This window comes from Pelobates fuscus, chromosome 10 (genome assembly GCF_036172605.1).
Source record: "Pelobates fuscus isolate aPelFus1 chromosome 10, aPelFus1.pri, whole genome shotgun sequence".
Classification (NCBI taxonomy): Eukaryota; Metazoa; Chordata; class Amphibia; order Anura; family Pelobatidae; genus Pelobates; species Pelobates fuscus.
The window spans coordinates 41,961,883-41,980,534 of record NC_086326.1 but is presented as its reverse complement, the minus strand read 5'-3'; the positions used below and the strand labels follow the sequence as shown (position 1 = coordinate 41,980,534).

The 18,652-nt window shown below is 42.0% G+C and overlaps 1 protein-coding gene across 1 annotated transcript; it reads right to left on the bottom strand.

Annotated features, from left to right (window-relative positions):
• Positions 1-2,579: 2,579 nt before the first annotated feature.
• LOC134574618 (claudin-10-like) lies at positions 2,580-8,805 on the bottom strand. The gene is made up of 5 exons (XM_063433753.1): positions 8,435-8,805; positions 4,861-5,022; positions 4,248-4,329; positions 4,063-4,170; positions 2,580-3,018 (listed from the first exon to the last, which is right to left on the bottom strand). The coding sequence occupies exons 1-5, from the start codon at positions 8,652-8,654 to the stop codon at positions 2,892-2,894; spliced, it is 699 nt and encodes a 232-aa protein (XP_063289823.1). The 5' UTR covers positions 8,655-8,805; the 3' UTR covers positions 2,580-2,891.
• Positions 8,806-18,652: the final 9,847 nt, after the last annotated feature.

The following is an 18,652-nucleotide window of genomic DNA, read 5'->3' as shown; positions in this document are numbered from 1 at the left end:
CTGTCATTAAGTCACTTAAGCATGTTAAATACCGTAGGATCCCAGCCTTCAATTATAGTAAATGGTTTTGTTGTGGATTTTTTGTGGGGGTTTTATTTTTTTATTTTATTTGCAGTGACAAAGATTGGCAACAGTCTACATTTTAAAGCAGCTCTGTCACTTTGGTGGGTTTTCTATCTTCTTACTCATTTAGGCTTCATCTGTATCCCCCTCCATATTTTTTTTTTTTTTTTTCTTAAACTCCATTTTTATGTTCATGATAAAACAAAGACTACTTTTTCATATGGGGATTATATCTTTGGCTATCTTTAGCAGTGGGGAAAGCTTAGACAATCCCGGAACCTATTGACAGGGTGAATCCAATAATCCACCACTCTACTCTTTGAGTGATGGATTATATTCTCTGACTTTTTGCCATCCGGTTTTATTTTATCTTGACGCACATAATTTACAGAATCAATCTAACAATATGTGAGCTGTAATCCTGCTGTCCCACCTGACCGTTTTCTATATAAAAAGCTGCCTCTTTCCTGTTTCTCATTGCCACATACAGTTATTTTTGTGATCTGGAAGTTAAGGCATCTTATTGACTCAATTCGGTTATACCTTGCACTCTCTTTGCTGTTCCTCCTGACTTGATATGGAAGCAAGGTCCAGGGGGACTGTCAGTCTTGTAGGAGAATTCCAGCTTGGGTGGTCATGCAGAGATAGAGGAGGACACTGGAATTACCTCCAAATGGCTTTTTTTTTCTTTTTTCATACCATTCCATAGGTAGTGGGCTAAAACTGGATTTTTCACGGTTTATATTTAGTGAACGCCTCATCCTTTTCATTGCTGAATATACTCTGCTATTTCATATGGGTCCCAACACAGAACGTCTTATGATGTCCAGGAAATTGTTAAAGGCTGCTATTGTTTTTTGTAAAGCAGTAAACCCTTTTCATCTCAACCCTTAATTCTGGGACCTTGGACCACAACATTACATTTTTTTTTTCATTTTCAAAAATATACCACCTATGTGGCATGGCTGCATACAATTTTAAACCACTAGTTTGGGATTTAGGTTAATTTTAGGGACAAGTTGATCTTGGAAGAGTCCATGTTGGCAACCTAATCATCTGTATGGGACTCCTGGCAGCCTTGGTGTGCAAGAATAGAAAACCGGTCTCTATGAAAGATCTTACAATATTGACAATTTAAGTGGAATCTTCCTGTACAGGCTTTTGGAGCAATGCATGACAAGATGCCGATGTGACTGTTATCAATGACAGCTGTTAGAGGGTTAAATCCTTCTGTACCAGTGGAACCTATTACATGAAGACAAAATAGTCTCAAGCTTGTTTTAAATCACACAAGTAATCAAAATTCATTGGGAAACCATAGGCTGCTTTTGAAAAATAATTCATCTTTATTTAAAACTACAAAGTTACCAGTTCCATGTTTGTGTTTTTTCTTTGTGATTTTTGTTTGAAAAGAAAGAACTGGATGACTGACTTTGGCACTGCAGATATATATATTTTTTTTTTTCATTGTTGTTCAGCTAAACCAGTAATAATTTTATGATAAGTAAATTCAGTGCATTCTCTGAAAAGTTTATGTATGTTTCAGTTTAGTTTTGGTTTGTTTTGTTTTTTGTTTTTTTGTAATGGAAAAGGAATTATATATTAAGTTTGAAAAATAATTTTGTTGATATATTCTGTTAATCTGTTTTGTTTAATTATTCTACAATTTCCATCACATTCACATGTTTCAATAAAGCTGGAAACATATCCAAAGTGGGGTTGTTGTTTTAAAAAATATTTTTTATCATGTTACACCACGAAAAAGCAAAACAAACATGCACTATTGATTTAAAAAAAATAATAATAATCATTTCCTGTGACACTACTGCTGCATTTTTTAAAAAATCCTTTTTTTTTTTTCTATTTTTTTTTATGCATATATTTTTAGTATGTAATGACCTCTATCTGGATAGTTTATTATAAACTGTAACTTTATGGTTGATTTCTACATTATAAATGTATTGATTGCAGGCATACAGTATAAACACATTTTCTCCATGAATCCTCATGGGGAATAATTTGTGTAATCCTATAGACTGTAAGTGTGTTTGAGCAGGGTTCTCTTTAACCTGTCGTTCCTGTAAGTTTTCTTATAATTGTCCTATTTATAGTTAAATCCCTCCTCTTATAATATTGTGAAGCGCTATGGAATCTGTTGGCGCTATATAAATGGCAATAATAATAGCTCCACATTAAGACAGTGTACTTTTTATTTGTTTTTCTTGGGGTAGGTATTAAAGGCTGCTATTGTTTTGTGTATATACATTTCTCATCCTTGTAAACCAGTATGGGTTTTAATGGCAGTTTGTGCATTTTGGAAGTGTGGATGTTTGTTTTATAATTACAGGCCCTGTATACAACCAGATACACATTATGAAGTAATCTTGTTCTATTTGTTACCTTGTTAAATTGCATTAGTATAGTCAGCCGGCTGGTCCATATAGTTAGAAAATTTTAACTACCCCCTATTTTATTAACATGTTCTTTAGAGTGACCTTATCTAGTCCAGTCAGTAAGTCTGCTTTTGGAGACAGAGAATCCTGCCATTAATCCATTTCATCGTGATTAGTTGTATATTTTCTAAATTGGTTGTCGTATCTAAAATGCCTTTCTTGGTGACAGACTTGAGTATAAAGCATGTTTTGAGTCATAGCTGAAGCCAATTCCGAAGGACTTTTGTGGTAGAATAAGAAGAGGGGAATAAAAGTTGCAGCAAACAGGACAATACAGGAATGTAGAGGAAACCAAGTTAGAGTGTCACATTGGTCAAGCACGCTCCTTTCTTTGAGTCGTACACTAGATTGTCATTTTCCTTCTGAATGTTCTCATCACACATAGGCATTCTTATCAAAGTGTCTGGGAAGATCCCTCGGCGCATTGCGACTATTACTTTCATCAGGAAGGCGTGTCCGTGCTGATCTCACAGAAGTGACCCCGTTATAAGAATAATGTATTCTAAAAGATGTAACAAAAAAAACTTTAGGTTATTGCATATACAAAGATTAATTATGTCAAATAAAACATTTTTATTTTATTTATCAAGGTAAAACGTGCATTTAAGATGCAAAGTGCTACTTTTACCACCAATCTCAAAAATATTCAATTTGTTTCAAAAAAATGTTTTCAAGATCAATAACTAATTTTTCACTTAACCAGTGCTCAGAATAAATATGATCTTAAAGGACCACTATAGTGCCAGGAAAACAAACTGTTTCCTGGCATTATAGGGTCTTTAGGTCCCCCACTCCCGCTGGGCTGAAGGGGTTAAAACACTTACCTTTCCCCAGCACCGGGCTCCCTCGGTGCTGGTGACCTCGACGTCAGCGCCGCGCGCGCATTCAAACCGCCCATAGGAAAGCATTTCTCAATGCTTTCCTATGGACGCCCAGCGTCTTCTTACTGTGATTTTCAGCTTTACAGCTGCAGGGTTAACACTAGTGGGACCTGGCACCCAGACCACTTCATTGAGCTGAAGTGGTCTGGGTGCCTATAATGGTCCTTTAAACTGATTAGATTTGGGACATGGGGTGTATGGAGATGTTGAAATACATTTCATGTTGAGATTTTTTTCTCTGACATATTAATAATTCTTGGAGAGTCTAAAAATAAGTTCACCACTGCCCTAAAATTAAATTGTCATAGATCTATACTATAGATAATCTATAGTCAATAGCATATTACTGGTGTTTGAATATCGTGTTATCCCTATTCACATGTCACTAAATAATGACATGTAATCACCCATGATCCTGTGATTTGGCCTTCTTCAATTTTTAGTACAGGGATATTCTGTGTACATATATTTGACCAAGAATGCGTGCAATTTGTCCCCCATATAAGGTGTTGAGGGACGGATGGCAAAACTCCGACCAGTGCAGCTACATCCTAATGTGTGCTAGGTATGCAAAATGGAATAAGTTAAAATAACTATAACTCTAAAGTTTTTACCCATTCTTCATTTAAAGTGTTTGGGTGGTAATTATACATTTTTATGGTTACCTGGAGTCTTTTAAACTGTCATTCAAAGAGAAACAAAGAATAGCGCCTCCGATGACGGTTAGAGATGATCCACCCCATCCAATAAAAAGGGCGGCCCCCAGTTCATACCTGAGAGATAGCAACAATAAATCTCTACTGAATAACACAAATTTATACTTTGGTGACCTTCACCATGACCCACTTACTTTTGTTCCAGAACTGTTGGATCAAAGAATTGTGATGTTATATTATGTGCATATAGTGATATCCCAGTCATTGCACAAAGACCTAGAGAAAAAAAAAAAAGATGTGACTGTGTCTAAGTCTTGTTCTCTATAGGTGGAGAGAAACATTCTATGATATACAAAACATATATAAAATACCATGTTACATCCCTGTTTATTATAAATCTAGATTACTAGATGTACAAAGTACATGATGAAAGTGTATTTTAGAGGTACATATCTCTACTGTCTGGAGAAATGCTTTTCTATCAAAGTGCTTTCTTACACAGTTGCTGTCTTCCTGGCTAGAATGGATGGCAAAATCTCAATCTGCAATATACATCTTCCCACACTGAGCTGTAGTTATATGTGCTGAGCTGATATGTATCATATCTTCTGTAAATCCCATTACCGGAATGTTTGATGTCATACAGAGAGGAAAGATATCGCTAAGACAAGTACTGAAGGAACTTGACTAATTTGCCAATCACATAGTTTGTGACATCATATATTCTGTAGCCAGGCAAGAAATGTATTGCACAGGTAGCTTCAAGGTGATCATTATAGGTTGTGGTATAAACTATAGAACACTCACCACTCAAAACGTAGAGAAGACCAGAAAAGGCTGTGATCTTCATTTTTTGATTGTCTGTTCCTCCAATCTTGGTGCACTTCATGCCAACAAGTGCAAAGATTGAACCAAAGAAGCCTAGACTAACTGCAGCAATTAGTAAACCACGGCAGGCCTGGATAAAACCTAAAAACACAAGTTAAAAGAAATTAGGAACTAAAGTAGCAGTGTTTGGAATTTTGGGCATTAGTATAACTTTGTCTAAAAAAGAAAATGGCTTTGAGCTTTCTGTGGCAGAAATGGGGGCCCATATGCTGAGGTGGGGGCTGATGCACTTAAGAACACTTGGTAATGGTGAACAGTTGCCTGGTCAGGCTCAGTGGTCCTTTAACATCATGACTGGACTCCTTTAGTTTTGCCCATGTTGTTAGGAAGTGAGTACAGATCGCTTCCTCCCAGCTACAGGAGGAGCTGCACGAGAGGCTCAGGAGGAGGAGACAGAAGAGGAACAGAAGGATGGAGAGAAGCAAAGACCCAGTTTCAGACCCACACTTCCATCAGACTGCCAGCCACCCTGCTGCACATAAAAGGTATGTTAACAGAAGGGTGGCTAAAAATGTTGACATGTATGTGTATATGTAAGTGTGTGTATCTGTGTGTCAAGGTGTATGCATTTGTTAGCGTGTTTATCTGTGTGTCAGGGTGTATGTTTCTGTGTATCTGTGTATTTAAATGTGTATGTATATCTGTGTAAGTATGTATTTATGTGGCCATTAGAGATGTCCCGAACGGTTCGCTGGCGAATAGTTCCTGGCGAACATAGCTTGTTCGCATTCGCCACGGCGGGCGAACATATGCGATGTTCGGTCCGCCCCCTATTCGTCATCATTGAGTAAACTTTGACCCTGTACCTCACAGTCAGCAGACGCATTCCAGCCAATCAGCAGCAGACCCTCCCCCCCAGACCCGCCCACCTCCTAGACAGCATACTATTTAGATTAATTCTGAAGCTGCATTCTCTTTTTTTTGTGTTTGTGTTTATTATACATTATCCTCCCATAGCCAGTAACCTGTGTTTATTATACATTATCCTCCCATAGCCAGTAAACTGTGTCTATTATACATTATCCCCCATAGCCAGTAACCTGTGTTTATTATACATTATCCCTCCCATAGCCAGTAACCTGTGTTTATTATACATTATCCCCCATAGCCAGTAACCTGTGTTTATTATACATTATCCCCCCATAGCCAGTAACCTGTGTTTATTATACATTATCTCCCCCATAGCCAGTAACCTGTGTTTATTATACAGTATCCCCCCATAGCCAGTAACCTGTGTTTATTATACATTATCCTCCCATAGCCAGTAACCTGTGTTTATTATACATTATCCCCATAGCCAGTAACCTGTGTTTATTATACATTATCCCCCCCATAGCCAGTAACCTGTGTTTATTATACATTATCCTCCCCATAGCCAGTAACCTGTGTTTATTATACATTATCCCCCCCATAGCCAGTAACCTGTGTTTATTATACATTATCCACTGGGAAGAGTGACTTTAAATAAAGACATTAAAAATAAGCAAATGACCAGATACATGCAAGTGACTGTTGACACTAATTCAATATCAAACACTTTGAGACAGTAGCTATTTTCCTATTTTTATTATATATTTGATTATTATAATATAATAAAGAATATATATGATTATAGTATTAATTATCAATAGCGTTATTGGCCCTGGAAATTACTGCCATTGTCTGTGTCACAGGTGATTTAAACTAATTAAAACAAACAAAAGACCGTATTTATTGTTAACTGCAACAGTGGGTCTTATCAACCATCTTTAGGCTCCGCTAAAGAAAATTGCACACGCAACTACTTTACTATTTTACCTCCATGGCAGGTGCACCAACGGGCCCCATTACTTTACTGCCAGCATGTTCTAATATGCTAAGCAAACTTGCAAGTTTGTGAAAATAGCTTTTGATTCCACTGAACAATTATATTGATAACTGTCACTTTTTATCAAGCAATTCTACGCAAACTTGGCATACATAGCTCTAAAAGTGAGCCTAGAAGAAATCTCAAACTATAATCTGGACCCCATAAAATGTAATATTTAGCAATATTTTCATATTAGGAACCCAACTCTCTGTTCCAGTCTAGTGGAACTAAAATGTTTATTTTTCTTCCTGCTTTGTACAAGATTGATATATTGGTTCCTGTTGTGAACTTCTGTGGTCAAAAGGGTAAAACGGTAGTCAAGTAAAAACCAAGAATGTTTGTAAATGTTAGTTATTAACCAACTTATTATACAGCTCATTAACTCCAGAGAATATGTTAAAAAAGAGATTTATTGGGATGTTGGCAGCTTACATTTTTGAATGATTTCTTATTTGTTGCTATTTTTTCATTTACATTTATCAAAAAGAAGGCAATGCTGTGCTGTAAAATCAGCAAATATTATTTCACAAATATAACTTTAAAGAGCCGATTTTCTAAATATTATTATGCCTAAACAGCCACTGATAAAATGCAGGCAATTAACCTGTCCAATATTCTTTGCTTCAATGCCTGTTTGCTGTTAGAAGACAATCGTGGTTATGTGCTAAAGTGAGAACTCAACGGTATCCCAAAATTCATGATCAAAATAGCCGAACTGCAGCTATGCCTTTAGTTTGACTACTCAATCTGTAAATTTGGAATTCTCACTTTAGTGAATAATGCAGATTCTTAGGAAATCTACCAGGTCTATAACAGTAGTGCTTCTAGAAGAACACAATGAGAGAATCGATTGCACTAATGCACTAAATAATTAAAAATTGGTCATGTCTACTCCTAGGAACAGATATAAAAAATTTAAGTGAAGATTTAGGACAAGAGAGCCCGCGCACTCATTCTTACAATGTTCAAAACCCTGGAATCATTATTCACTAATGTTTGATTTGTTAGGGATTTAACATAGATTTAAAGAGAATTTCAAATCTGAAAGCTTTTCAAAGACGAAAGACATTAACACGAATTTGAAATTTTATGGGGTCATAAATGTGAGACTCGCTCTGAAATCCCATTTTGGTGAATAAACCTCTATAAGATATGGCCAAGATAGGTTAAGCCTTAGAACAGGCATCATAGCAATAGGACATTTTTAGGTGACAATCGTATAACATTGCTTATCACTGTGAATTGCAAATACCCTGATGTTACGTCAATAAGTGCTTTAGCTTATTTGGTCAACAGAAAACTTTAAATCAGTGTAGACAACCTTTGGCACTCCAGATGTTGTAAACAACATATCCCTTGATGCGTTGCGAGCATTATGGCTGTAAGAACAGTATGGGAGATGTAGTCCACTATATCTGGAGTGCCTAAGATTTGGCGATGTAGTCCACTATTTCTGGAGTGCCGAATTCTGAGTTGGCTTTGTTTTTGGTTTGGCTATATTGGCCATAGGTTTAAAATTCACGTTGAATTCCTGGCAATTCTCACGTTAGTAAATAACCCTGTAAGTTTTGTAAATAAATACAAAGCAAAAAAAAATGTATCGTACTTTTATTCTTATCTCACGATTCCTATTGAGTTTCCTACCTTCCAGGGCTAGCATTGATGGAAAGTCCTTACAGTTGGATACTCCAGTTGAGTCAGTGACACAGGTCTTCCAGAGATTGGACCAGAATGTTGCAGTGGTGATCACAGTACCATCGATTGTTGAGACCTTCCAATAGTCTGTGGGTAGAGTAGAACTAACCAACACCCATCCTGACACTGCTAGCACAAATGCAATGATCTCAGATGCCATGTGAGACATTTCTAAAGCAGGACAGACAGAGTTCTCACCCAGCAATAGGAAAGAAGGCTAGGTGGCCAAAGAGAGAGGACGAAAAAAAAACGTGAGACCAAAATCAATCTGGAGTAACTGAGAAACTAGTGTTCAATCTCAGTTTATCACACCTGTCAAGGTCAACAGAAGCCCTCCCCACGAGTCAGGTCTCCCTCCCCTAACGTATTCAAATTATTCAAATGCAGTGTTCACAAGACCTTAACATAATGAATTCTGCTGCAAGACATACGTTTTCTCAACTACTATTAGGATCTAATTGGTCTAGAGAGCAGAGTTGTCTTTACTATCTGTCTCTGTCTGTGCAATATATCAGTCATGTTTAAAGGTTGTACGGAGTACATTTGTAAACAATAATAATTTTTAATGCATGACATAAGAGTGACATAACACATACAAAAGTAAAGATTATTGCTTATCCATCAAAATTCGTATTATTTTGAATTACACAAAATTAGAATTTACACCCCAAAATGAAACTAATTGATTCTAGTTTACTATTCGTTAAACTAATTGATTCTAATGGATTCTAAATTAAATGTCCACGTGACTCATTTATTGTCCAAAGATATTAACTTGATTTATAACACAAATCCAAGAGTGATGTCACCATGTAAGAGTGACATCATGCACTTCCTTTAGATGACCGTGTACATGACACCTCTATAGTCACATTCTTTCAGAACCTTATTATTAAATTAACATAAAGATAATTATTTGTTGTGCAATTTGTGGAGAAACGGTTTATTGAATAATACTGGACTGGTAGTGCTATTTTACATTTTATTATTATTTGTATTTATAAAGTGCCAACAAATTCCTCAGTGCTGTACAATAGTACATATGAATGTCTGTTGGGGGGCGGTGGGTTGGTGTGACCCACTTCAATCAGTCCTAGTTTTGTTGGGTGGGGTAGCAATGCTCATTATTTCTACGAGGGACTAATTGGGTGGGAATTGGACGAGTATGTTGAGTTGTTGAGCAAGCAAATGATGACCCTTGTCCATAACGGGAGGGTGTTGGACTCTGCATCCCGTAGTACTGTATTAGACAAGTGCTTAGGCACTCCTGGTCCTTGTCCTTTCATATGTAAACTAAAGGGTCTTGGGCAGGGACGTATTAGCCGCGAGGCAAACAAGGCATTTGCCTTGGGTGGCATTTTCCAGGGGGCGGCAAAAAAAGCCGCCCCCCAAACGCCCAGGGCAAATGTCTTGTTAGCCTCGCGGCTAACTGACATGCCAGATGAGCTGGCTGCTAGGCGCGGGCGGGCGGCGCTGGCGAGGGAGCACTTTCCCCTGAGCTCTCTGCCACCCGCAGAGTGAGGCTGGGAGCCGGAATATGACATCATATTCTGGCTCCGCCTCCCAGCCTCACTCTGCGGGCGGCGTGCGAGGGAGCTGAGCAGAGAGCTCAGGGGAAAGTGCTCCCTCGCCAGCGCCGCCTGCCCGCGCCTAGCAGCCAGCCCAGCAGCCCCAGGGAGAGGGAGAACCCCCCCCCCCCCCAGCATTCCTTAAGGTAAGGAGGCTGGGGGGGGGGTTAAATAAATAAAAAGAAGTGAGTGTTAATGTGAGTGAGTGTGTGTCTGTCTGTTAGTGTTACTGTCTGTTAGTGTGTGTCTGTTAGTGTTACTGTCTGTTAGTGTGTGTGTCTGTCAGTGTCTGTTAGTGTGTGTGTGTGTCTGTTAGTGTGTGTGTCTGTTAGTGTGTCTGTTAGTGTGTGTGTGTCTGTTAGTGAGTGTGAGTGTATTTGCCTGTTAGTGAGTGTGAGTGTCTGTTAGCGAGTATGTGTTTCTGTCAGTGAATGTGTGTGTGTATTTAGAATGCAGGGAAGGATTAGGGGGGGGGGGGGGGCGTCTGAGTTTTGTCCTGCCTAGGGCAGCACAAAACCAGAATACACCACTGGTCTTGGGGACTCACTTTGTCACCATATGCACATTAACTTCCATCCAATCATACATAGAGTGGAGGATAGAATTGGGGCTGATCGCTAAGCAATTGCTTGTTCTAATTACCCCTCAGCACATGGGGTTGAGAGATAGGAAGTTCTCACCAAGTATTCCATCCCCCTTTCATTAACTTGAAATCCTGGTTAACCTGTTCATTCATGTTGCTGGTGGAAGGGCACTGCTTCTGGTTCTCCCCCATTACTAAGTTGTCCTGATGATTCACCAACTGGAGTTTTTTTTTCTTCATTCAAAGCTCATTTTTAAATCATTCACATGGAGTAGGTTTCCAGTGAAATTAAAAACCATTTGCAGGTGTAAAGCTTTAGGTGGCTTGTAAGAGTGACAGACTAGATTAGACTACTGCTTCTCCATGTTCCATCACTCTACACGTTCTATACGTGTTTCTGTAATATTGTCGGGTTCTAAAACAAAACCCTAAAAAAAAAAAAAATAGTTCAGATGAACCTCTACAGACTGTACCATACAAAGCATCTAGATGTAATCTAGACTAGTGGTTCTCATCCAAGGTCTCAAATCCCACCAATAGGTTCAAGATTTAGTTATTTACAAATTCCGTCCCAATGGCGATACTGACAAAACCTGGACAGTTGAGAGCAGGGAAACAATGCTCTAGACCAGGGGTTCCCAACCCAGTCCTCAAGTACCCCCCTACAGGGTCTAGGCATTACCCTGTGTCTAAAGTGTTTTTTTTTTCTTTCTAAAAACACCTAAGACACAACTGGGTTATCCTTAAATCCTGGACTGTTAGGGGGGTACTTGAGGACTGGATTGGGATCCACTGCTCTAGCCAATAAGGATAGTGAAAGTTGGAGGGGGAAAAATAGTTATCTCTTGCTACATGCTAATGTTACAATTCCAATATCAAGTGTTTTTAGCATGAAAGGACCATCTGAGAGGAGTTCAGTTCAAATACAATTATTTATATATCATACCGTATATACTCGAGTATAAGCCGAGTTTTTCAGCCCATTTTTTGGGCTGAAAAACCCCAACTCGGCTTATACTCGAGTCAAGGTCTGTATTATGGCAATTTGCATTGCCATAATACAGACTGGGGGGAGAGGGGGGCTGGCAGAGCTGTAACTTACCTGTTCTGCAGCTCCTGTCAGCTCTCTCCTCCTCTGCGCCGTCCGTTCTGCTCTTCTGTCAGCTTACACTGGAAGTCTCGCGAGAGCCGCGGCTCTCGCGAGACTTACAGTGTAAGCTGACAGAAGAGCAGAACGGACGGCGCAGAGGAGGAGAGAGCTGACAGGAGCTGCAGAACAGGTAAGTTACAGCTCTGCCAGCCCCCCTCTCCCATCCACTGAACTGCCACTGGACCACCAGGGAAGGAGAGCCCCCCTCCCTGCCATATATCAAGCAGGGAGGGGGGACGAAAAAAAAAAAATATAAATAAAAAGAAATAATATGGGGGGGGGGGGGGGGGTATAAGGGCCACTATGGGAGGGAGGGGGTGGGTTAAGGACCACTATGGGAGGGAGGGGGTGGGTTAAGGACCACTATGGGAGGGAGGGGGGTATAAGGACCGCTATTGGAGGGAGGGGGGGTATAAGGACCACTATGGGAGGGAGGGGGGTATAAGGACCACTATGGGAGGGAGGGGGGGATAAGGACCACTATGGGAGGGAGGGGGGGATAAGGACCACTATGGGAGGGAGGGGGGGGATAAGGACCACTATTGGAGGGAGGGGGGGGATAAGGACCACTATGGGAGGGAGGGGGGGGATAAGGACCACTATTGGAGGGAGGGGGGGATAAGGACCACTATGGGAGGGAGGGGGTGGGATAAGGACCACTATGGGAGGGAGGGGGTGGGATAAGGACCACTATGGGAGGGAGGGGGGTATAAGGACCACTATGGAAGGGAGGGGGGGTATATGGACCACTATGGGAGGGATGGGGGGGATAAGGAACACTATGGGAGGGAGAAGGGGGATAAGGACCACTATGAGAGGGAGGGGGTGGGATAAGGACCACTATGGGAGGGGAGGGGGAAGTAAGGACCACTAGGGGAGGGGAGGGTAAGGACCACTAGGGGAGGGGAGGGGGAAGTAAGGACCACTAGGGGAGGGGAGGGTAAGGACCACTAGGGGAGGGGTGAGTCAGGACCACTGGGGGGGGGTGAAGGAACACGGGGGTGGGGAGGTAAGGACCACTAAGGGAGGAGGAGGGGAAGTCAGGACATATGGGGGGGGGAGGGGGCGGCACATTTTTTTTGCCTATGGCGGCAAATATCCTTGCACCGGCCCTGCACACACTGCATTCACACACTGCATTCATACACACACACACTGCATTCATGCACACACACACTGCATTCATGCACACACACGCTGCACTCATACACACACGCTGCACTCATACACACACGCTGCACTCATACACACATACGCACACACTGCATTCATTATACACACACTGTAAATAAATATTCAATTAATATATTTTTTTTAGGATCTAATTTTATTTAGAAATTTACCAGTAGCTGCTGCATTTCCCACCCTAGTCTTATACTCGAGTCAATAAGTTTTCCCAGTTTTTTGGGATAAAATTAGGGGCCTCGGCTTATATTCGGGTCGGCTTATACTCGAGTATATACGGTATATAATAGGCAAAGCAAGATGGAAACTTCTAACAAAACACATTTTACTTACAGTACCATTTTTACTAACAGTAGGTGAAGAAGGCCCTGCTTAAACAAGTTTTTTTAATCTCAAAGGATGAGGGACACATTCAGAAAGAGAAGTGAGGTAACCAAATGATCTGGATACATATGAAAGGATGAGATGTATGTTTGGGAGTAGATGGGGGACAGCAAAGGAAGTTTGTAAGGAATGAGGAGTTGAGCTGAAAGGCTTCTCTTAAGAAGTGTGTTTTTAAGGATTTTTTGAAGGACTGCAATAGCGAGGAGAGACAAATGTGGTTTTTGAGGGCATTCCAAAAGGAAGAGGCAGCCATGGAGAAGTCCTGCAGGTGTGAATCTGGGGTGCAGGTAAGAGATCAGAATAGTAACAGAAGAAGTTATAAGTAAGCATACGAGCCTTGAACTAAATCCTAAATGAAACAAGAAGACACTGTAGAGAGTGACAGAGCGGTATGGTCTGACAGCTGCGGGACGTACGATTAGTAGTACAGCAGCCAGACAGTATGTACCTATGGGTCAAATACTAGAAAACTTGTTTTCACAACAAAGCCACCATTTTTAGAAAATGTGCTCAGAGGGAAAACCACTCTTCGTTCACTACGTCATGGGCTAATTAGTAGATTGTTTATAAAAACGCATTATTCTGTGCCTTATTAAGTAAAAAGTATATTGCAGTGTTCTATTTGTATTTTATCCAATACTACCCCAAACTATACATTTTTATAACAAACTCAATAAAATATATGTCCCCCAGACATATGGCTCAGTAGTATTGCTAAATCAGCAGTAAATCCACCATCTGGTTTCAAGTACAAAGAGTCAGGTATTACAGTAAAATTAATTCAATACAGAATATACAGGTAGTCTAGACATAATAGAAACAATAATGTACTAGACGTACCATGTACGGACCTGCTCATAAAAGGTACTGGGCTTTAAAAGAAGGTAGGAGATAACTTGAGCAGAGTTAAACTTTTTCAAGAGTGGTTTGTCATATAAGTGTGGTTATAGATTCCTGAAGGCTAATGAGCCCTGAAGTCAATTAAATGAGTTAATTAACGACTAAAAAAGACTTATATCATACCTGTCAGAATTATAAATGAAGGTGTTCTACCTTACAAACTTTTCTGCAAATGAAAAACCTATTGGATTCAGCTAGCATGAAGGCAAATGATTTGCACAGGGCAGAATGAAAACAGGAGTCTATAAATCGAGGTACTGTGTGACATTGTCAATTAGGATTGGACTTTTCAAAAATTTCTTTATAACACAATGTCCCATCAGGATTACTTAATAAAGTGTGAAAATTAATTTAAAATTTTAGGCTGAACAAAAATATAGCTGACTTGGAGAATGTTACATTTAGGCATGGACTGGGAAATAAATTTGGCCCGGGCATTTTTTGATCACAGTGAGAAGGGGGGCTCAAAGTGAGCATGCTGGTTCAATGCTCTTCCAGGGCAGACCATGCGCAGAGCCCTGTTGAAGATATTTCATTAGGATATTTTATTATGGGGGCGGAGCCAGTGCCTGCACGAGCTGGATGCACATCGGAACAGCTCCGGGCACTAAATCTGTCAAACCGACAATTAGCGGATTCCCAAAAGTACCTGCACGTTGCCCCAGTTATGGGGAAGAAAGCGAAGAAACTCCGGGCGGACCTGGGATCGGGCTCCCGCAATATCGGAGACTTCCTCCACACGGCACCGCGGTTCGGCACAGCCAAAATGGCGGCGGCTGAGGCCTGCACACCAACATCATCGGATGATGACGACGCCCTGATTTTTATCCGCCATCCCGGCCACACACAGGGCCACACACAGGGTCACCAACTGTCGTTCTGGCAGACTCTGCACCAGCAACCAAGTCTGACATCAAGGCCTTAATGGTCGAAATCAAAGCCATGTTCCAGGCAGACATGGCCCCGATCAGGGAGGCGGTGGCCAAACTCACTGACAAAGTGAAGGCAGTGGAAGAGGACTTGGAAGGCACCAAACTGGCTCAATCGGCCACTGACGCCGCCATTAGCACCCTACAACAGCAATGCGCAGACCGGCAAGGGCAAATCGCTTCACTGGAGGACAGAGCTAGAGCCCGCAACCTCAGAATCTGGGGGATACCGGAAACAGTTGCCGGAGCGGAGCTCCCCCACTACTGCCGGAGGCTCATCGCCACACTGCTGCTGCCCAAACAGGCTAAGCAGGTTGCGGTGGACTCCTGCTTTTGCCTTCCCAAGGCTCCCAGCGCAGTCCGCGAAGCACCTAAGGACGTCCTGCTGAAAATGTCCAGAGACTCTGACCGTGGAGCAATCATGGCAGCGGTGAGGGACTCCGCAACTGTGCCCTTTGAGGGGGCACAACTGATATTCTACCGGGATTTATCCAGACATACGCTCCTCTGGCGAAGAAACCTCAAGCCAGTCACCCAGCTACTGCAAGAGCACGCGATCCCCTACTGGTGGGGCACACGTCGGATCCTGGTTGACAAGGCCGGCACACTGCATAAGCTGACATCCCTCCTGGAAGCACCAGCATTCCTCCGGCTCCTGGGAATACCAGCAGAGAAGGTGCCAAGGATGGACCACCCGAAATGGACAGTCGAGGGCATCACTCCCTTCGTACCCAGGAAAGGGGGACGTGAGCAACCTACTTGAAGACCGCACCTGCCGACACATCTACAACTGGCCCGCACTTAGCGTGGCCCACATGACTGTCAGTCGCAGAGAGAACCTTACCCTAATACAGGACTTCACTGGCTCTGCGAGCTATAAGATTAGCCCACCGTTATGTTTTATCACCCCCCCCTTCACATTGTGTGCAACGAACGGCAGCCGTCACTCACCCACCTACAAGCCCTATGCACACCCTACGGTCCACACCCTAAGCCTCACCCCAGGCTATATTCTACAAGCAAATAAAGTTGCCAGCAGAGGCTAACCAGCTAACCACCCCTGCCCACCAAACGCCTTAGCAGAGCACAAAGCACATAGAGAGATCGATAAGCGATAAGGCGCTACAAGATCCCAAGCTAGCTCCCCTCATGAAACCACACCGACCTAACACACACTGTCCAAACAGAGGAAACCCCTGGCAACATAAATTAAAATAGAGTTGACTACTGCTATGAAACCCCCAGTTCTTGATATATATACATATGGATGTGTACCTATAAGTTTCATATGTCTTGTTATCTTTTGGCGAATACTCGCAAAAATAAAGAATATTAAAAAAAAAAGGATATTTTATTATGAAAAATGCCATGTATGCTGCTCAATGGAAGCAACACGTTTGTGTTTGCGTGTGACATGTCCTGGTGCCGCCTCCAAATGCCCCCCGTGTTCCCCCTGTCATGGGGGGGGGGGGGGGGGTGAAGAGGTGGCCTACTGGACCCCATGGACAGGCCCACTCCAGCTCTCCAGGTAGGGAGACTGGGTGGACATTTGTAAATGTAAAAAATATGAATAATTTGTGTGTTTCTGTGTGTGTGTGTGTGTGTGTGAGTGAGTATCTGTGAGTGTGTGTGTATGTAAGTGTATGTGTGTGTCTGTGTGCACCTGTCAGTGTGTGTGTGCATGCTTTTTTTTAACAAGTGTATCATTTTTTTTGTGGGGGGGAATCTTGGGTGAGTTCCGACACTTTTTCCCCCAGGACTTGACCCCTGTAAAGCACGTTGTAGGGGTTATGGTGCTTGGAGTGTTTCTGTAATGATCTCTTGATTCACAATTATGTATGTTTGGGATTTGAATATTTACTGATCTGTTGTGCATATATCTTGTGATTTCTTTAGCCTGCAGAAGTGAATCACATAAGTCTATGTAATTGTTATTTATGTTCCAGCTTTTCTGTGTGTATATTTATTATATATAGACACACACACAGTATTTCGTAATACTTTTATTATTGTACTAACAAGCCCTTAGTGTTATACTTGATAAAGGGAGGATCTGACGTAAGTTCTTCATACCAAAATTGTTAGTGCAAAGAAAGCATTTACAGATGTCCCGAATAGTTCGCTGGCGAATAGGTTCCTGGCGAACATAGCTTGTTCGCGTTCGCCATGGCGGATGTACATATGCGATGTTCGGTCCGCCCCCTATTCGTCATCATTGAGTAAACTTTGACCCTGTACCTCACAGTCAGCAGACACATTCCAGCCAATCAGCAGCAGACCCTCCCTCCCAGACCCTCCCACCTCCTGGACAGCATCCATTTTAGATTCATTCGGAAGCTGCATTCTTAGTGAGAGGAGGGACAGTGTAGCTGCTGCTGATTTAATAGGGAAATCGATAGCTAGGCTAGTGTATTCAGTGTCCACTACAATCCTGAAGGACTAATCTGATCTCTGCTGTAAGGACAGCACCCCAAAAGCCCTTTTTAGGGCTAGAACATCAGTCTGCTTTTTTTTTTTTCCTGTGTAATCTAATTGCAGTTGCCTGCCTGCCAGCGTGTGTCAGGCTCACAGCGTATACTGTGCCCACTTTCCCAGTGCCACCACTCATATCTGGTGTCACAATAGCTTGCATTTAAAAAAAAACAAAAAACTTTTTTGACTGTAATATAATAGCAGTCAGTTTCCTTCACACGTGTGCGTTTCAGGGTCTGCCAGGGCACAGTGTCACACCAGTGCAACTCATATCTGGTGTAACAGTAGTGTACATTAAAAAAAAACCTAGAAATTTGACTGTGAAATAATAGCAGTCAGTTTCCTTCACACGTGTGCGTTTCAGGGCCTGCCTGTAACGAAAATATACCCCAACTCGCAGGATTCAACTCAACAAAAGACAACACAGAGGAGAGATACGTCTACCAGACCTTAGAATGGCCGGACTCGACGTATATGACAGGAGACAGAGTCAGGAACGATCCGAGGTCAATGGCACAGAGAGACAGCGTAAACTAGGACTAGCCGGGGTCTGGTACACAGTAAACAGCAAGCTGGCAAACAGAACAGATAAGGATAAAGAGATAACGTAGTCAGAAACAAAGCCAAGGTCAATACGAAGGAACACAACTGAACACAACAAGCGCTAAAGGGAACTGCAACAGAAACCACTATAGGGCAAGGACTAAGGGAAAAGGGTGAGTATAAACACCTTCTAAATTAATGTGATTGGCTCCTGTCATATCCACACCCCCAAAAGGTAAGTGTATGGGGAGTGTGGCATGACAGGGGCCAATGGGAGCCTTTTGCCAATTTAGGCTCCCACTGTTTCTTTAAGAGCACGCCCGAGACCCGCGGCGCGCTCTTAGATTCAGGCGGGACACATGACCGCTTCTCGAGGTCACTGCCCGCCTTCCAGTTGCAGCCGTCGGATGAGCCGCGTGCGGCTCGTGCAGCAGCAGGGCCGCGCATGGCTCG